This window comes from Trachurus trachurus, assembly GCF_905171665.1.
Source record: "Trachurus trachurus genome assembly, chromosome: 21".
Taxonomy (NCBI): domain Eukaryota; kingdom Metazoa; phylum Chordata; class Actinopteri; order Carangiformes; family Carangidae; genus Trachurus; species Trachurus trachurus.
Genome location: NC_139899.1, coordinates 17,402,307 through 17,421,707, shown reverse-complemented (window position 1 = coordinate 17,421,707; position 19,401 = coordinate 17,402,307). Strand labels below are relative to the sequence as shown.

General features: G+C 41.4%; 1 protein-coding gene across 4 annotated transcripts in view; it reads right to left on the bottom strand.

The window, feature by feature from the left end:
- uggt2 (UDP-glucose glycoprotein glucosyltransferase 2) overlaps nt 1–19,401 on the bottom strand; it is a 40,366-nt gene that overhangs the window by 14,658 nt on the left and 6,307 nt on the right. For 3 of the 4 annotated variants that reach the window (XM_083996772.1, XM_083996775.1, XM_083996773.1), the window contains exons 12-30: nt 19,227–19,318; nt 18,903–19,053; nt 17,660–17,779; nt 17,460–17,545; nt 17,172–17,307; nt 16,356–16,487; nt 16,071–16,235; nt 15,318–15,441; nt 15,136–15,234; nt 10,226–10,320; nt 9,446–9,655; nt 6,242–6,373; nt 5,474–5,604; nt 4,337–4,432; nt 4,027–4,129; nt 3,118–3,197; nt 931–1,120; nt 657–815; nt 458–543 (exon numbers count right to left, since the gene is read on the bottom strand). In XM_083996772.1, coding sequence (XP_083852898.1) covers nt 458–543; nt 657–815; nt 931–1,120; nt 3,118–3,197; nt 4,027–4,129; nt 4,337–4,432; nt 5,474–5,604; nt 6,242–6,373; nt 9,446–9,655; nt 10,226–10,320; nt 15,136–15,234; nt 15,318–15,441; nt 16,071–16,235; nt 16,356–16,487; nt 17,172–17,307; nt 17,460–17,545; nt 17,660–17,779; nt 18,903–19,053; nt 19,227–19,318 — 2,387 coding nt within the window. The remainder of the gene's footprint in view (nt 1–457; nt 544–656; nt 816–930; nt 1,121–3,117; nt 3,198–4,026; nt 4,130–4,336; nt 4,433–5,473; nt 5,605–6,241; nt 6,374–9,445; nt 9,656–10,225; nt 10,321–15,135; nt 15,235–15,317; nt 15,442–16,070; nt 16,236–16,355; nt 16,488–17,171; nt 17,308–17,459; nt 17,546–17,659; nt 17,780–18,902; nt 19,054–19,226; nt 19,319–19,401) is intronic. The other variant, XM_083996774.1, reaches the window with a different exon arrangement.

Sequence of the window (19,401 nt, the reverse complement as noted above, 5' to 3'; positions counted from 1 at the left end):
AGGGAAATTAGACGACGCCAACGCACTCCGTCTAGTATATGCAGCCTCTGACACCTACGCCGTCCTAACTAAAACACATTCTGCTGCTGAGATTCTGCAGTCTGAGGTGGATGGCATGGCAGGTGACCAGCTGAATCATCCCTCCACTCCGTCTTCTCTTTAATAGCACCCCCTTCCTCCTACCTGTCTCTCTCCCCTCTGCGCTGAGCAGAACTCCCTGCACTCATCAAAACCTTGAGCTGCTACAGTGTCAGCAGCCCTCCACGTTACCATAGTGATGAGGCTTCATAGCCACCGGTATAAAATGAAGAGGTAACTGAGAACAACCTTGATGCTGAGCTGCTGATGAAGTCACCTAATTACCATCATTATCTCCGTTTTTTCCAGTATCTGTAGGGGAAATGATAAGGAAGACTACAATGGCATAAAAGAAAGACGACCCCGGATAAATACTCACGTGAGGACCTGATAGATATCCTCTGATCTTCCTTCACGTAATCTTAGGATCCAGGCACCGGGATTAGCTTTCAACTGGAAATATCCCTGTTGTGGTTATAAAAAAAAAAGTATTTATGGGACATTGTCTTGTCATCTGTTTCACACAGTGCAAGATCACTATCTTTGTAACTCTGGTATGGAAGAGAGAGGTTTCTGACCAGGTTAGCCATGACGATAGTGTCATACATAAGCGGGTCTCGACTCATGCCCAGAGTAAACTGTAGTCCACGGGGGGGCTGGCCAGTTGACAGATCAAAGCAGTGGCCTTCCAGCAAAAGGTGCTCCAGTTCGTACTCTGCCGTCACAACCCCACTCACCTGGAGCAAAACCACAGTTAACACAGGAGAAATCAATGGGGGGAATGATTAATACAGGCTATCACAACTCTGTGTAAGGGCTGAGGATGATAAGACCGACTGAGGAGCAGGATACCTCCTGCAGATGGATGTTATCCAAGTCATGGGGGCTGCGCACAGCCTGCACCATCCAGCTCTCTGGTGTGATCATATTCAGGGTGAGGAGCGGAGACTCTGGAAGCTCCACGAAGCGCGCCAGCGGTCCTGGAGACACTGTGTCGTTGGCCATGAAAGCCACATCAGACTCCAAGACAAAGCGGTAAAAGCTGAGAAGACAGATGAAGAGAAAATCTGAATGCTTGCCAAGTAACAGTGAATTAACATTATATCTAACAACAGAATACATTCATTGAATGCCCAAAAATGTTGGATATGTTGCATGATGTTTTGGTACCAGTCTGAAACAACAAATCCATCCAACAAATGCTCAGTGCTCTTCAGGAAGCACTAAAATGATGACACGTTGTGCAATACACTCTTTTCTAGGGCATGAGAGATGGGCTCTATTGTGACAGTTGGGTATATACAATCTCTTCAAAGTGAGGAATCTAATACTATTACTGCCAGTGTTCCTCCTCAGCCAATAACAGAAATATGTGCAGCAGTCTGTACAGTGTAACAGCGTTGCTCCCTTTCTCCATTATTACCCAGAGTTGTTGTCGAGGCCAACTTCAGGCTAATCTTAATGTTAATGGCTTTTCTTGTGTGTGCCCTCTGACACCACAGAGTCATAATGAAAGCAGATAACATGGCAGATGATAAACATTACCAATTCCTATTCCTTTCATTTAGAGTGCCTTCTCATCTCTTTTTTTTTATTCACGGGGGGAGATTTCACAAAATTTAATTCCTGCCACGGCAGCCATATACTGTATCTGTAGACCACAGCAGAGTAGTTAAACAAGGGCTGCTGACCCAGGGTGAGATGGGAGCTCCTACAACAGCACATGGCGCGGAGGTGAGGGAACGGTCATATTTGAGGAAGAGGAATCCAGTTCACCGGGGGAAACACACCGTCTTCATTTGATTGGTTTCTATTTTGTGAGATGAGCAATTCTCCACAAGAAGAAATATAAGAGAAAGAAGATGAGCAGCCCCGTGGCCTTGGTCTCACCGCGCAGAGAAGTAGAACAGTGAGTAAAATGAACCCAGTGACACAGAACAGGATTCATGTGCACCTGCTGACAGCGGCATCTCCAAGGATGAGCTATAGGAGTATCAAGCTTATGGTTCTACAGGAGACATGAAGCAGGGAAGATGACACCAGACTAGAACACTCATTTGCTGTTTTAAACTAGACATCACTATTGGGATGTTCATGATGAAATCCAAAAAACTGACCTTCAGTGTTTGTTTTTCTTTTATACCGTTTTGGCATTTAAAAGGTCATTAATTCCCCTTAGCAGAAGTTTTACATGGCTGGGCAGGTGTTTGGATTTGCAGCTTTACAAGTCTCTAATCTGCTCAGGTACTCACATTTTTCAGTGGTTGAACATGAGAGTGGTGCTTTTAAGAAGTCAAGCAGAAAAACAAAAATATTTGATTTCCAAAGGCTTATGATATGAAATGCATCTGCACTATACTTGACTAGTGGGCTAGCTGGTGGCAGCTTGATTGCAGAAATACAGCTCATTTCTCTCACATGTGAATATGTCATGTGGCCATTTGTGTCAATTACAGGCAGTTGTCACTCAGGGGGACAGGAAGAATGACGGCTTGAGAGCAGACAATGGAGTGATTTGCAGGGGAAAGAGTTATTTCCATCAACTCCATTCCTGCTGATATCTAACAGAGGTGAATAAAGGTTGTACTGTAAATTGTCCTTCCAACATGAGCGTACTTTGGTACTGAAAGAAAAAAAAAGCATTTGAGCTATTTTAGTCCACTACCTCTGCAAATGGCTCAAGCTTTTATAGAACAAATTAAAAAGAGAAAACATCCCCAAATTACATAATAACTAACATCCGCACACTGGTGTAAATGTTAATGGACAATTTCAACCTTTCATTTGTTGTTGTTTATTTTCTATTTTGTTGTTTTTACGGCATGGCTTGAGCTGCAACTGTGCAAGCTGTAAGCAATTTAACCAGAGATGCACGGGGAGGCCCAAAGCAATAAGGTGGTGTTATTAAGCAGATTGCATCTGTGCAGTATAATCTTACAAAGGGAAGGAGCAAGGCAGAGATGCTAAGTCTGCAGTGGTCAGAGGATACACAAACAAGCCAAACAGGAAAATTTAATTACTGTTGGAGCCAGAGCTTACCTCTTGAGGGGCATCTCGGACAGCTTGGACCGGCAATTCATAAACACCTGCATTCTCACATTGACCACTTGACTGAGCACCTGCAAGAGTCACAGAAGATGAGACCGAGCTAGAAATCAGGAGCAAAGTAGGATCAAAACCAGCAGAGGGGCCACGAGTACAGGACAGAGCATATGAGCCATGCACTGACCCAAAGGACTGAAGGCAGCTTATAGTTTCACTGCCCATTACTTTTACAACACCGGGTTTAAGAGGTTTCTAAAATGGAAAAGCATAGACCTTCTTACATAACATCTTTCATGCTATAACGGTCGGTGGTCCAAAAAATAATGAGCTAGTGCTTATAGGAGTGAGCTGTCGTCTTTGTGACCAGCTGTGATGGTGATATGCCAGCATCATACTTTTCTACTGCAGTACACTACTGAAAAGTGTACAATGCAAACAGCTACAGACGACGCCTCTCGCGCTGGCTGTGTGTTAAGGCATGGTGAATCATACTGTATTTTCATATTCACCCAAGTCAAATTCTTCACCACAGAAAGCCTCCAGCAAGATGCTGCAGACAGCTACAGTAGTGGGATTCAGTCAAACTAAGTCCACTGAGGGAAATGCTTTGAAAAAAAAAGAAAAATCCCTTTCTGGTCAAAGCGAAACTTATTTTAGCGCATAGAGAACGGCCACACTATCATCCAAAGGCACGGTATCTTGCAGAATCAATAAAGCACATAAAAGACAACAACCATGAAAAATCTAACCATATGAGAATGTGTGTGTGTGTGTGTGTGTGGGGGGGGGGGCTTTGTGTTTCTGTACACTTCCTTTCAGAGCAAGTGATTTTAGTCTGTCCTTGTTGTGTTGGAATCGATGGCGTATAAGAGCAGAAAAATAAAAGAGAAGAATACAACTTACAATCAGCAGAGAAGACATCTTCTGTGCCTCCCTCGTGAGCGGGTCAACGATGGCCACCACATCGTAGAACACCTCGTTTTCACGCGGGGAGAGGGAGAGAATACTGAGGGGGAGAACAGCACACCAAAGCAAATTCAGCCACACAAGGTTACACAACACTTATTCAGCAGAACGGCAAATCAGAAGATTCGCCTTTCTGTGCTGCTTGAAATGATGGCGCGGCAATTTTCAGATCCATTATAACATAAGCAGAGTGAGACTGCAGAGCCAACAGGACAGCAGTTACAGGAAAAAAAAAAATGTTGGTCACCTGTGGCTGTCTTTGATGAAGTGGACATCCCTCCTGACCTCTCCTTTGGGGGCTGCAGCTAAGAGGGCATCAACTTTCATGACTAAGTCACTGGCGCTGAGGGAAAAGAGATGTAGCAGGGTCAGTGCATCATTTATTAATGATACAAGTTGGGAGAGATGTCAGACAGAGCTTACATAATGTGATCTCCAGCTGGTAACAAGGTATCCTCATAAATCAGTCAATGCCACCTTCAACCTGAGAAAATGATACTGTCGCCCCTGCAGAATTTTTCACATTCAGAGAGTATCTGAATTGTTCCACTCTTTACTGTTTTGCCAATGTACTGTAAATTAAAATATATAAAATTATCTAAATAACCCAATCTGACAAAGTGAGAATATGTTTTTAGTATTTTTTTTGCAGGTACATTAAAATAAAAAACTGGAATCTCTCATTTACAGAAGTCCTCAGACCTCTAATTCAGTACTTTGCAGGTTCCCCTTTGGCTGCAATTACAGCTTGGGAGTCTTGTTGGGTAAGTCTCTACAAGCTCTGCACACCTGGATTTGTGCAGTTTATCCCATTCTTCTGGCAGATTCTCTCACGCTCTGCTGACTAGATGGGAAGCATCTGCAAACTGCCACATTTGGGTCTCTTCTCAGATGTTCTGTGGTGTTTAAGTCTGGGCTTTGGCTGCAGCTCTCAAGGACAGTCAGAGACTTGTCCCTAAGCCACTCCAGTACCGTCATGGCTGTATGCTTCAGGGCACTGTTGTGCCGAGTTTCAGATCACTTCCACTCTGGAGCAGGTTTTCTTTAAATACCGCCACCTGTGTTTGTCTGCTTTCATCCTTTCCCTCAATTCTGAGCAGACTCCCTGTATGTCCCGCTGAGAGAGGAACTTCAGAACTAATGTTCTAGACACATTTTGTGGAAATTAAAAACAAACTGAAAGTACCAGACCACAATTTAGATGGTCGAGAGCTTTTAGTGTTTGATTTTATAAAATTTGCTAAATTTCTGAAGGGGTTATAAGGATTCATGGGCGTCCTTTAGAGACAGTTGAAGGGAACTGGGGCCCGTTTCAGAAAGCAGGTTTAGTGAAAACGGACCCCTGAAAGACAATTTTGTGCAAAGTAAACAAACACAGACATACTGCTTTGATTTCATCCCCATCTCTTTAACTCTGGCTTTGACTTTCGCTGCAGAACCACTCAGTGTAATCTTCTCCAGCAAATGGAAATCCTCCACAGTGAATTCCTCCTGCTCTTCAAATGGACCAAGGATCTAACATGGAAAAAAATAATGCAGTCAGAACACGACTTTTCCAATTCATATCTCAGCATGTATTATTTACTACTTGCCAGGGGGGTGTTAAATTTAATGTGATTGTAACACAGTGTTTTATCCACTTAAAGTCATGGCATTCTGTGATGTGTTTTTCGTCCTTTTCTATTTCAGGAGTAGAGCCCTGCCACTGCAGCAGAGGAATGTAAAATGATATTAATTGTTACTGCCATCTCAGAGGCTGGCCTCTTCATCCGTAACTGTCAGCATCGCTGCTGCTGAGACATCAGTCATCAGCTCTGTGCACACATACAGTCAGCAGATACACAGACACTCACACAGACACACGCGCGCTGTGCCGTTGGTGCCACCTGTGACCTTTAAGAAACAGACATCATGCTGATTTGACAGTACTAAGGAAGCACTCTGAAAACACTGGAGGGAAAAACCCAAAGTGCAGCAGCTTAGAGGATCCTACTGCACCACAGCAAACAATACCAACAACTTTTAACCAATGCTTTTCCTCGCTGACAATATAAGGCAGTTTTTTGCACTTCTCGTAAGGAAATCTGTGAATTAACTTAAGAAACATCAGTGAGAATGCTAAGTGAACTGTGTTGTGTTGAAGTCCACTTACTCGGCCGTTGCTGATCACTGCCCGCTCTCCAGGACTCAGTTTTAGAACGTCTCGACAGAAAACCTGCTGACTATGAATGAAATCCACTTCCATTGTGTTGAGCTTTTTCTCAAAGGCGTCCACATCCATGCCCTAGAGCAGCATAACAAGAGTTTGTTTAGGGTATGAGGTAAATTGACTGTACTGTTAATACATGCATTTCTGAAGGATCTGTGATGCACTGACCGATCCAATAGACTAGCTCAAGGACCTTTCTCCCTTTACAGTCTGTCCAAAACAGAATCTGAGTGATGCATTGGTGTAAGAAATGATGTATGAGGCAAAAAAAAAAATATTCACAATATCATTGATGCCTTACATGAGTGCAATCAAACACAAAATATTTCAGCCAGAGAGAGCTGTCAGAAATGCATATGAGCAAAAAATGAGATGAATCAATTTGTAATTAATATAACAAACTATTAATGAAGCCTCTGCCATTTTTGTCCATAACAAATTAGCTGTGAGAGGTTTGTGGAGTCAGGTTATTAGTTTGTCTAACATTCTCCCTCCTCAAGAGAACAGGTGAAATACCAATAATGTGAGAGCAATCCAGTCAGCAAGTCTGTCTGGCAGTCTATAATAAACTCACATCCCTAGACCCTGAGTCTCAACTCACACAGCCTCCTACCTATCTTTCCAGTGCTATTTCGAGCCCATTGTCTCACCATTGTTTAAGGTGGTATGACTGCAGGGCAGTTTGTCCTGGCTGGTCCCATATGTAACCTGCGCTATATGATTTATTCAGATGGAAGAGATTGGAGCGCTCCTGTCAGCCGATTTGCTGATTAGTGCCTGAGAATTTAGTTTTCTCATGTGCAATGTTGCGTGGGTGGATACGGCACACCACAGCATGGAGAACACTAGCGGCTGTAGGCTGCCAACAGCAGCAGAGTGATGGTCAGGCTTGGCTGGACACATGTGGCTCACGCAACCATGAATGGTGAGCAGCAGCTTGCCTATTCATCTGGTTCTAGAGAGCAGGTTTCCACCAGTGCTTTTTAGTTAAAGATTCAGAGTGTGGAGCCTGCCTTGTGTTGGCCCCTGAGACAGATCAAGCGGAAGTGACAGTGAGTAGGCTGTTTGCCTTGGTATGCACAGACTGTGGAAGCATCATGCATGCTCTAAATATATTCTGTTAGCTGATGTTCAAGAGAGGAATGAGAGGATGGGCTCATCAGTCACTATTTTCCACCACTATGCACTTAAATCATTCACTGGGAGTACTTATGTCCAACCAAATTTTTATATAGTTTTTAATTTTTTACTCATTAAATTATCATGAAATTAGAAAATACACCTTTTGATGTCACAACCAAGAGGACCAACATAAGTAAAGAAAAACAACTCATTCACTTATTTCTAACTCTGAAACTCTTCCACTGTATTCCTTGTATATCTTTCACAGTATGGACTCTATGATGCAATACAACAGTAATAAATCTAACTGGTAAAACAAAAACAGGTCAACACAGTGCCTCACAGACATTAAAAACACAGTTCATTAAATGGAAAAAATTCTAAAAAGAGAAGAAGGAAAAAAAGAGAGAGAGAGAGAGTAAGAGCTAACCTGCATATCTCAGAGTGAGCAGGGGTGTAGGGGGTTAGAAGCTCAATAATATACGACGTGAACAGGCAGTGATTTAAAAACAAGTGATAAATTTGAAAAATCAATTCTGAACTCCACTGGTAGCCAGTGCAGTGAGGCAAGAATCGGAGTAACGTGGTCATATTTGAGCTCTTCCTTATGACATGGGAATGGTCGCTTCTAAACCTTCATTGCTTTCATCTACCTGATATTATGCCGTCCCCAACTATATTCTTGCTAAATGATATGTCCCATTTGCATTTGAAGTTTACACAGATTTGTATCTTCTTTGCTGGATTAACAGCTGCAAAGAAAATAATATGTATCTAATTTCCAATTATGGTCGGTCTGAGGGGAAGAAGGGGGGGGGGGGGGGGGGGGGGATTGTTTGTTAATTTGTTTTTTCTTTTACTGTTACTTATTGTTGTGCATTCTATGTAAAGGAAATTATGTTTATTGTTTGTAACTGTTAAAGGGCCCATACACAAATAAATAATTGATAACAAAAAAGCTCTTCTGAGCACAGTGTTTTAGATAAATTTGGATTACATAATCCATAATCCTTATGATATAAATCTATCAGTCCTGGGAGCTTTTGCTACAATATTTGCACTTACACTCAGCTTTCGATTTATTATTTAGTTATATATAGTATAACAAATGCATCCATTGTTTTATTCTTCATAGTTAACTTTGTTGGCTGTGGATGTCTGACAAATTCCTGCCATGTCGGAGGAAACAACCACCTCGGCTCAAATATATATCCACATATTTATTAAAGCAGATAATATTTTAATTTTTCTAATAGGTGTTGACTGGCTGTGTCAGAAGATTTATATGTTCACTGCTGGTGCTGACACACTTCAGCAATTCTGCAGATAGGAGATATTGAATTTGCATATATTCTAGCTAGTTGTAATGATGTAAACTGTTAAACTCTCTGTCTGTCAGGAGGCCGATCACATGTGCTGCCAACCCAGTGTCATATGAATGTTAAACCACTCACTGTTTACAGTAACATGACAAAAACTGCCATTTTAACTGACATTTAACACTCATGTTTCAGTGCATGAATATGAACGTTAAGTATAAAATATTGAACTGTCAACTGACACAATTATTGTTGAGTCTAGACCTGTTTTATTGATTATTAAACCTTGAGTAAACAGGATTTTGAATGTGACTATAGATGACAGCTTTCGGTTCATAACACTTTGTTCATGCTTATTACTACAGTAATACTTGGTACTACACATGTGTTAACATCTGTAAAGTAATACATGCTAATTGTAACTGTACAACAGCCTTTGGGACAGGCAAATTTACACCATATGACAATTCAAAGCAACATTTAGTCTCATATCCCAATATCACCAGCAAATCAATATCAAAGCAAAAGCAAGAGCAAAGCAACTCGAGCTGTACCTGGGGACAAACAGCTCTGCAACGCTTTCAACTATATGTCTAACAGGCTCCCATTTGTGTGGAATATGAATTAAATGCAAATGAAATGTTTGGAATCTGATCATTTCTAAAGTGACAAAAAACAGAACAGCATTTCTTAATCCTTCCTTTACCTGTATCAGTAAGTCCTTAATCTTGGTCCCCTGCTGGAGGAGTTGGCTGCTTTCCTCTTTGAGGAGTTTTTGCACAAACTCTGCTGTAGCCTTATTCTTCTGGGTGAGGAAAGAGGCCCAGATAGCTCTGTACAGCACAGTGTTATCTTCGCTGGGCTTTCCACTGGGGTTATCTATCACCCCAACGCGCACTCCAGGGCTGGCCTTCTGCTTGCACACAAACAGCAGTGATATAATTCACACAAATATCACACATTCTCATATTTCCTAAAACTGCAGGTGGCACTGAGAAAGAGCACTGGGGGGAGAGTGTTGAGTGCTTAAAAGTAACAGTAAAGGTTTCTCCTATTTTATTTATTCTACCAGAAAATGCTTGCTTGCTGTATTACACCTATATGCATGGTATCAACAGCAGTATTTAGTTGGGTTTTTTCTTTTTTTCTATGAGAGCACACAGGACAAAATTAATTTTCAGAATAAAGTATGTTAGTCATTGGTAATCACAAGAGGAACCTGAATTCATAATCAGTACCTAAACCATCTTAATGTTATTCATCTCTTCTGCCTGAATGTGGGGCATGGATTTACAGCAGACAAGTTTTGTAGCTGTAGGGACACCAAGCGCAAGATTTGTGTCAAAGACAGGCCAATGTGAAAAATGGCATTGATTGAGTCAGCATTCATTTCTTGGAAGAATTTAAGGCTTGTGATATATTGTCCAAGACTACACAAATTAAACCATGACAAGATGGGGTGTGGAAAAGAGGCACTGAGACTTACCACGTGTTTTAGAGCGTTGAACAGCAGCTTTCTTCCTGAAGCCCTCTCTAAATCTCCAACTATCCACACGGTCACAGTGCTCATCCCATCCTCATCTAGAGATAAAAGAGCAAAAATCTCGGTAGTACACCGAAAACAAGCACAACACACTGCATTCAATTCAAGTATCCTGTGAAAACAAATTCAAACTGTAAACTGTAACTGTAAAATCATAGTAAAAAACAAAACAGCTGACAGTATCACGCAGGTGCTGCACATTTCCTGCTGTGAATTTCCGATCCTACCACATCCCAAAGATGTTTCATCAGATTGAGATCCGGTGAGTGGAAACTACTGAAGTTCACTGAACTGATTGTCACTGGTGGAACCAGTGTGAGATTATCAGAGCTTGACACTTACTTCTTCCCAAAGGAGAAGATGTGCTCCTAAGTTAAAAAATTTAGGAGTGATAGAAAAACTTAAGAACTTTGAGGCTCACATGTCAAGAACTGTAACTTCTCTGGGTTATGCGTTCACATTTTAAGACAAAGTAGGCTACACTGCAACATTTCAAGGTATTGAATGTTTCTGTAGAGTTAAAACTGCAGCCCTGAGAGCAGTTTAGATTTTTTTTTGTGGTTACTGCTCCTCGCTTCGGTTGACACAGTGTTGCAATCTCAAAACAGCTGTAAAAGCTGTCACTTTAGATTTACATTGTTCCAAAATTGTAACACTGATCACAACACAGCTCGCAAACTTTGTTTAAAATCTAAAATGCTCACAAGACTTTGGCTTTTCAAACCCAGTAAGCTTATGTAGGTCTGGGGATCTGTCAGAGTGGTTAGATTTCAAAGTTTAGCAGGCTTTCAAAATTCACATCCTTCATCCCATAGAATTCCATCATCTATTTATGTTTCTTTAAAAATTTATTCATGAAATTGCTGTGATATGGACGAAAAAATGTCCAAACAGGAGAAGTTGATTTTTAACTAAAACAACATTTTTGCTACACCTTTTGTAGGATAGTAAACATACTGAAAATAATACTGTCAGGGCTTGAGGGCAAGCATTTATACAGTTTATCTGAAAGGTATTTAAAACACATAACATATGTGCAGCTTATTCAACTGTAAAGGAGGAGAAAACACTAGTTCTGGAGGTGTTTTTCCTATTCTATTTTACCATTTATAATGTTTCCCAGAGGATATTCTCAGTGTTAAAGCAGATATCGGCTTCGCGGCCGTTTCGGCTAATGCTGCGTTCAAGGCAGGCTTTTGAAACCGTAAGTTACAGCTTCAAGTCACAACTACGACTTGGTAGCGTTCCAGGTAACCCGTAGCTCGTGTTTTTACCATCCTGTTGTCTGTGAAAGTTCCCTATAACGGCCACTCGTAACTTCCGACCCGTGAACTCGTACCAGATCGAACTGGTATGACTTCACAGGAAGGAAAAACACAAAGTACGAGTTTCTTTGAACGCACCATGAGTTAGCAGCCCCCGCCCTTGTCAGGCATCAATTGGTCCTCGTGCTACGTCACCACATTCACGCGCATCCCTTGGCTGCACACACAGCCCTTCATGCCGTTCTCTCTCCTCATTGGATAACACTTGTATCCCACAAGGAAAATTTTCTCCTCGGGTTACAGCAGAGCAGAGTGACGGAGAGACTCGTGTTTAGGCTGAAATACTTCATGTAAGTGATTGCTGACGGAAAATAGGACTATTTAGGACTTAAATTAACAAAAACATTCCACTGATATCTGCTTTAATTGAACAAAGAAACACAGTACTTTCCTAGGTAGTAAACCATTTTATCAGTTCATGTTCTGACTGACAATCTGAATTATTTGAAATTCAGTTCTGAGAAATCATAACTATAGTACAAGTTCACAGTTTCTTAAGGAGAAGATAATGTTCTCATTCACAAAGGTTTTGTTACTAAAGTTGCAGCACGGGAACCTGAGCATGAAAATCTAGTCCGCAAAAATGATGTTAGGAAGAAGTGTCAAAATACCCATGAGCATCAGCCAAAGCCATCAGGGTTGTGAATCGGAGGTGTACTGAATTCAAAATGCGTCATCACTGAATTCATGAACACATAGCTACAGTGTCTGAATTCATCCAAAACTGACCCCAAGTTCATCAGTTTAAAATATAGATTACGTTTTTTAATGTTGTGTCTATAACCTGCCATTACACATAACAGAATCCCATGTTCACAGAATGGTTTAATTACTTTAATTATTAGCAGCAAAGGGTTCACTTCAGTAAGAGAGTGAGAGATATGGTGAATCTCTCACAGCAATATTTCAGCCAGGAGAGTTTTCTGTCGATCCATACTATAGAAGAGCTTCAACTGTCGGTCCCCCAACACTGTGGGAGAAAATGGATGGGACTTTGATTATTGGAATAAAGGGAACGCGGTCAGTGTGGTTCTTTGTGGGCATGACCAAAGGCGTAGCACTGCTCCTACACACATTTATTGTGTGGCGCAGTCAAGTACAACCATGATGTAGCTACAATGTACTATAGACAGCTGTAAACCTCAACACAAAACTACAGTCTGGACAACTGCAGTAGCAGTACCAACACTTCCCTCTCAAAATCGCCAGAATAAGTAAGCAAAGACAAAGAGGACGATTGAGAGATGCTGCCCCTCATGATGAATCAGACGTTCAAACATATACCAACAACAAGCTCTGTTGTCTGCAAAAAGCTACCTGTAAAGACAAATAACTGCCTATAAAGGCAGGTGGACTCTAGCACAGCATCCAGCAAAATTACAGGCTGAAAGGGTGACATTCCCACTGGGTAAGCAAGCTGGATGAGCTGCTGAGGATCAGGGAGCAGCAGCTCAAGGATGAATACAGAAAGTGCTGTGAGACCATTGTAATGAATGTGTTGGAAGTCTCCCACCTAAAGCAATGTCTCCGACTAAAAGCGGAGCAAGGTTACAGAGCACAAGAACCAGCGTAAGGTGAACAAGGTGAAAGAGCAGCTGAGCAAAAGGAAGGATGAAATCCTGCAACTCAAGAAGGAGAAAGTAAATCTCTCTCCGAGAGGCTCAAACAGATCACAAACCAACTGAGGAGAAAAGCAGCCAAACCCTCTCTCTGAACGAGGAAGTTTGACAGATAAAATACAACACAATACAAAAGCACTGAGAGACAATGGTAAAACAGATGAAGGGTGGAAATGGAAGAAAAAACTGGAGGAGCTCTGTCTGAAAATGCTGAAGTTTCAGGTGAATAAGAAGGTTAGGACCATAGCTGGAAAAAAGAGGCAGGGGGAAAGAAGAAAAGAAAGACATAACACGAAAAAGGGACATGAATTAAAGAATATGAGGATAAGGACACTGAATGAGCAGCAGGATATTAAAAATAAACAAAAAGTGAAAAGGTGAAAGAGAAGGACAAGAAGGAGATAAAAAAGAAAAAAAGACGATAAGGCATAGAAGAAAGGCAAAGCAGAGGTGTGGAGATGAGGAGGAAGAAGGGTATGTGGAGTTGGTTTCACATGAAAAACAAGCATAATGGCTTCAGTGAGGCAGACAAGGCTGCTGGTTGTTTGGCTCAGGCTGAACGACACGAGAGGGATGCACATGATCTTCAGCAATATACTAGGTGGGCTGTGGTAGTTAAACACTGCTCAATTAGGATTAAGGGGCCATATACAGTATGTGCCAATTAAAATGTCCCCACACAATATATACAGCCTCATTGCTTCACATTGTGTCAAATAAATAATAATCCTCAAGCAAGCCTTGATAACATATTGTGATTGGCAACAAGTAATACCAGTCCTGGCTGGCACACACACATGCAGCATGTGCATCTCGAATGACACACAGAGAGGATCAGGGTGGTCTGCTGATGCAGCTTACCCCACTTCAGCGTTTGAAATGATACACCTTCAGACATGCCCTTTTGAACAAGCTGAGTTATTTTCTCATCCCCGTCACCTCAACAAGACCAAATGGCAATTCTCCTCTGACCTCGCTCATTCAAAAGCATTGTCACACACAGAAATGCTCCTCGCTGAACTACCTAATCTAGTACAACTGTCACTTGTTTGGTCTGAACAACACCTGAAGTTCTTGACCATGTCTGCATGCTGTGATGCAGTTAGAGCAACATGATTGGCTGATTAGCGATCTCAATCAAGAAGCTGAAGTACTGATGCAACGAGGTCATGGACTGTATAATCAAAGCAAAAAGTGGAGGGCGAACGATTTTTTCTTAATGTCAAACTTAGTGCTTATGTGGCTTTTATAAGAGTTAGTTATCGCTTAAAAGAGTCTTCACCCTGGTCACACACCGACAATCAGATGAAAGTGATAGGGAAAATGAGGCACAGCCATTACATTCAGTTTGTATGTGAGAGGTGAGAGCAAATGAGACATCTGGCAGAGAGCTGAGTACATTAGAGCAGAATTGTGCCACCTGTCATACTTATATTACCCCTAGTCAATCAGTCAGTCAGAAAAGCAGGCAGTCAGCCGGTCGGCCAGTCCACAGAGGTGGGATGGCAATCAGCCTCCTCAGCCTCACTGAGACGCCATTCTGGGCCTGAGCTGTGAAATGCAGCGCTGATGATGACCATTTAGACTGCTGGCTGAGAGCCAGTAAGCGGACCCGGCAATTATCCTGCTGGAGGCGCAGCCTGTCTGCCTTCACAAAGGTCTGTTTCACACTTTCATAGATCAGTAAAGCAGCGCAGGATTCATTTTTGTTTAGATACAGCTTGTTTTACATATCTCGAACAAACAAATGTACACTGGCTGCTTCACTTAAGAGGACAAGATGCAAATGCTTAGATTAGTTATTTATATGGTTCTAAGTCACTGAGCAACTGAAAATGACATGGTGGGCATTCATCTGAAATTGTGTTTATTTGGAAAGCAAGGCATGAAATTGCAAGTAATGTCTTACCATTATTTGTAAAGTACTTCATTCTCTTAGCCATTACAGCTGTCTTGTCTCTGCTGTCCAAGAATGAAAACATAGTTGTGTCCTCCCAGTCATCTACGACTGCAGAGAAAAGAAGAAAACACTTTTAAAAATTGAGATAATGATGCAATACTGGATGGCAGAGGATGAGAGGCACACGGTACCTGGCTTGGCAGTGAAGTCAAGGTACTTTCGGTCAGTGCCTAGAATAAGAGGGTTCATCCTGGGAACCACATTGGCCTGCTCCATTAGATAGTCCACCACATCTGAACCCTCAGTTAACTGACCCTGGAACAGAGCAAATGAAAGTTACGTCACTGAGCACATTGAGCCCACTGTGTATGCCCTACATCGGAAGTACTATATAGACTATAATAATGTTACAGTGTGTGGAGCTGGAGAGGGATATTCAACTGTAAACTGGGTGTCCTGCTATCTAGCAAATCCCTCAAGCAAATGCAAGTGTGATATTGATCAATTACTTAGTAGGCTTTTAATTATTTACCACATTACATTAAACACAAACAGTATCAGCACAGCCTATATTCTATACTGTAATAAACCAGTTCTCATACAGACATCATTAAATTTCATCTAAATGTAATACTTCACAGTAGAGAGCCATGTATTACATCACAGATATCTTTCTTTACTTTACTCATTAAAGAGCATCACCTTTTACCACTGGCTGACATCCAAGCCCACGCACTTATCCAAGGCTAGAACATGACATATTTCTTTTATGCATACGGTATTATAAGTACGGACAAACTGCTGGTGGTGCAGTTATATAGGGTCTGTACTTTCACTCGCACATTTTTCTTAATCTAAATGCTCTATTTCATGGTTAAAAAAAAAAAAAAGATTGGTGGGTTGAATATGTTAAGTGTGTCTTTTTCCGTATACTTGTGTCGTACCATAAAAACAGCTCTCTGAAAGGCACTGGTGGTGTCCATTATGCGCTGCAGGATGATGGTTTCCAGCTCTTCTGGGTCCATCTCATCTGGGCTCAGAGGGACTCCATTAAACAAAGCCAGAGGTAGGGCACCCAGACCACTTGTTTTGTAGTAGAGGGCTGCATCCTGGAGCGACGAAAACATGGGCTAAATCCTTGGCTGTTATTAGGTTATAATCCTCACTTAAAAAAACAAAACAAAACAAAAAACACTAGGACGAAAGAGAAAATCGTTTAATTTCCTTACCTTTCTCATGTCATCATACTCAGATTCTGGACCTAGAATCCTTTCAGCACTGGCTTTAGGGAATTTTCTCTTCAGGTAAGCAGTGAGTGTATCAACAGACAGCGTCTCGCCCACGTCTACTTTGTTGTACAGCTGCAAGAAAGGAGCAAGTCAAATCAGATTTGACCATCACTGCCTTCAGATCCCTGCTATCGTCAATAATTTCCAACTCCGCTTGAAGAGCCGATACCAGAGGCAAAATCGCACTGACTCATCCAGCCTGATAATGTCTCAAACCATGGGATAACTAGAAGCACGATAAAACAAAGTGACTTCCAGGGCACGGAGAATTATGAGCTGGCAAGAAGTCAGTTTTGTAAAGCTTTCACACATGGAATCCAAGCCTAAACTTATTTAGACATTACCCAGAGGAGCTGTATGTGAGAACGCAGGCGTCCAAATCAATATGACCAGACATTTCAGATTTCACCCTGTCAGCTCCACAGTAAAAAGTCCACTAATGTCTGATGGAGTTAATATGCGTTAATAGAGCAGGTTATTATCAGAGAATTCACAATGAGTGGTTGGGTGTGTTGATGAAGTTTCTGTCATCTGACCGGTGCGAACCCAAAAGAATACAGAGTTTTTCCAGTAGGGAAAGAACACCGCATCTGACACAGACAATCTCATTTTGTGCGATACATGTGTGAAAGGACGATGTCTGGAAAATCAGATCTAGACATCTTCAGGAGTTCATGAGTAAATTGCTTTTGCCAGTTTGCAATAAGCGCTTGGTAAAAAAAAAAAAACTGAAATTTGTATGCATAATATACTTACTGAGACTATGGACATCAGAGCCTGGGATAAATCGTACTCATCTGCAATGTAATTCAGCAGTCGGTAAAATCCAACCCCTGCATCTGAGAAGCCATCAATCTCATCCTTGGTGTTGACAACAAACACAAATCCAATTCTATATAAAAAAGAAAAAAGAAAAAGAAAGAAATGGTGCAAAAACAAGTATTTAATTTGCTGGTGAAATGAGAATCACTACCTGGTAAAGATTGTAAATGCGAAGAGTGGACCACATAAACGTCTGAAGGTGTGAGTATTAACAGCACCTACCTCAGAGGAATTTTATGCTTGTAAAAAAGCTCTGCCAGTTTCACCAGCTCAACACTTTCTTCTTGTACTGGATCAAGGAAAAGCACCTGCCAACAAAAGGTATGAATCAGATAGAACAACACACAAAGTCAGGGTTCAGTTGAGTCAGCGTGACAACTGTACAACACTAATGACTCCAGTCCTTTCTGCTATCAACTCACCAAGTTGAAGAAATTGCGCCGGATCTGACGGATGACCCCGGGAAAGGTGGCTCTGAGGAGCTCCTGTACCGCTGTTGGCCAGCTGCGGTACATCGGGTCATTCTCTATGTCATTTATCCACTGGAAAGTAAAGAACAAAAAGAAATACGATTCATGAGTTAAGTATCAGTAATGGAACATCAACCGTAGAATGCATGTCATTTTAGAGGTTCATTCATCAAATATTTTTTCCACAGACAAGCACAAATGATAGAACTTGCTACCATCAGTTACAATAATTGGCTAACTCAAATGGTTTAATAGATTAATTATCTATGAATCTGTTCTACTGTCTGTTTTTTTTTTTTTTTTTTTTTCAATTCTGCCTCTGTAGCCTCCATCAGAGTAACCCTGTCACTGTCAAATCAGAATTTGATTATCAAGTGCTGAAATCTTTGAACTTATTTGTGTGACTGAATTATACACCCTGTGATTCACATTAATAAATCAAGTGTGGTGATAAGTATATCCTGTTCTTTGTCAAGAGCTCCGAGATACTGCACGATGTTACACTTGGTAACTTTTGAAAGAATATTTTCTTTGCTGTAAACTCCTGTTAATATTTAATCACAAGGCCGAAGGCTATGTATGGCTTCAACTAAAATGTACTTTGACAAGAGTAACCTGCCTGTTGGATAAACACGTCCTTTCATATGCAAATAGAGTCAGTGTTATATGATTTTACATGACATATCACTGTACAATTCATGTTGTAAGCCCATATGTATACATTTAACATATGCATTTGATATAAGCTCTTCTATTCACCATCAGACAGGGCCCCTAGGTATAAAACAGTGGTCTTTCTCTGACTCAGAAGTCTCTCTCTCTCTCTCTCTCTCTTTCTCTCTCTCAGGCACTTAGGTATTAAAGATAGTCTGTAGAAGGAAAGATGCCGGTTGAAATTATATTTTGGGTTTGAACGTGGACAGGCTTAATATCTTCATTTCTTTGGCATTTTTATAGCACCTAGAATATTAAAATGGCCAGAGGAGCCAGAATGAGAACTTGCAAGTTTTTAATTTGAAACCTTTTCTTGGCTAACTTCCATCTTCATAACTGAAGTTTCTGGCAGGCTCAAGACTGCTGCAATAGTCTGATGACTGAGCCTCTAATTCAAACCCTGCTGCAAGTACACAAAGAAGAAAAAACACCTGCAGTATTGATCTGGATCAGATGAATAATTCTCCTGGACAGGACTCACCATTATAGCTGGATGTCTGATATCCAAGGCGTAGCTGTCATCCACTGCATTTACAGGTAGCTTCAACAGCTTGCCCTGATGTTCTCCTTTTATGCCTAAGTTGTGAAGCCCTTCCAAGACTTTGGCCTCTCCTCTGAGAATGTCCAAAATGCTGCAATGCAAAACCATAGGTTATTTTGTATACATATATTAACTGTGTGGCAGTGGCTTTGAAATGCAGCCACTCTGATCTTGTTGCAACAGGATTGCTGATCTGGTGCAGAGGTCTGAGGCTTTCTGAGGAGAGCACAGGCAGACCACCGGTCCCTCCTGCTGAGTTCCTACCTGAAAGGGTTGTGAGCGTCCAGATCAATGTGTAGCCCGTTAATGAAGAGCTCCCCGTCTCCTGGGTGAACACCAATGGTCTCACTGAGATGCTGAAACAACAAGCTCAAAATGTTAGTAGAATGCCTAAACCCCTAAATGAGTGACTTTACCTGTGATGTCTGATCTTTCAAAA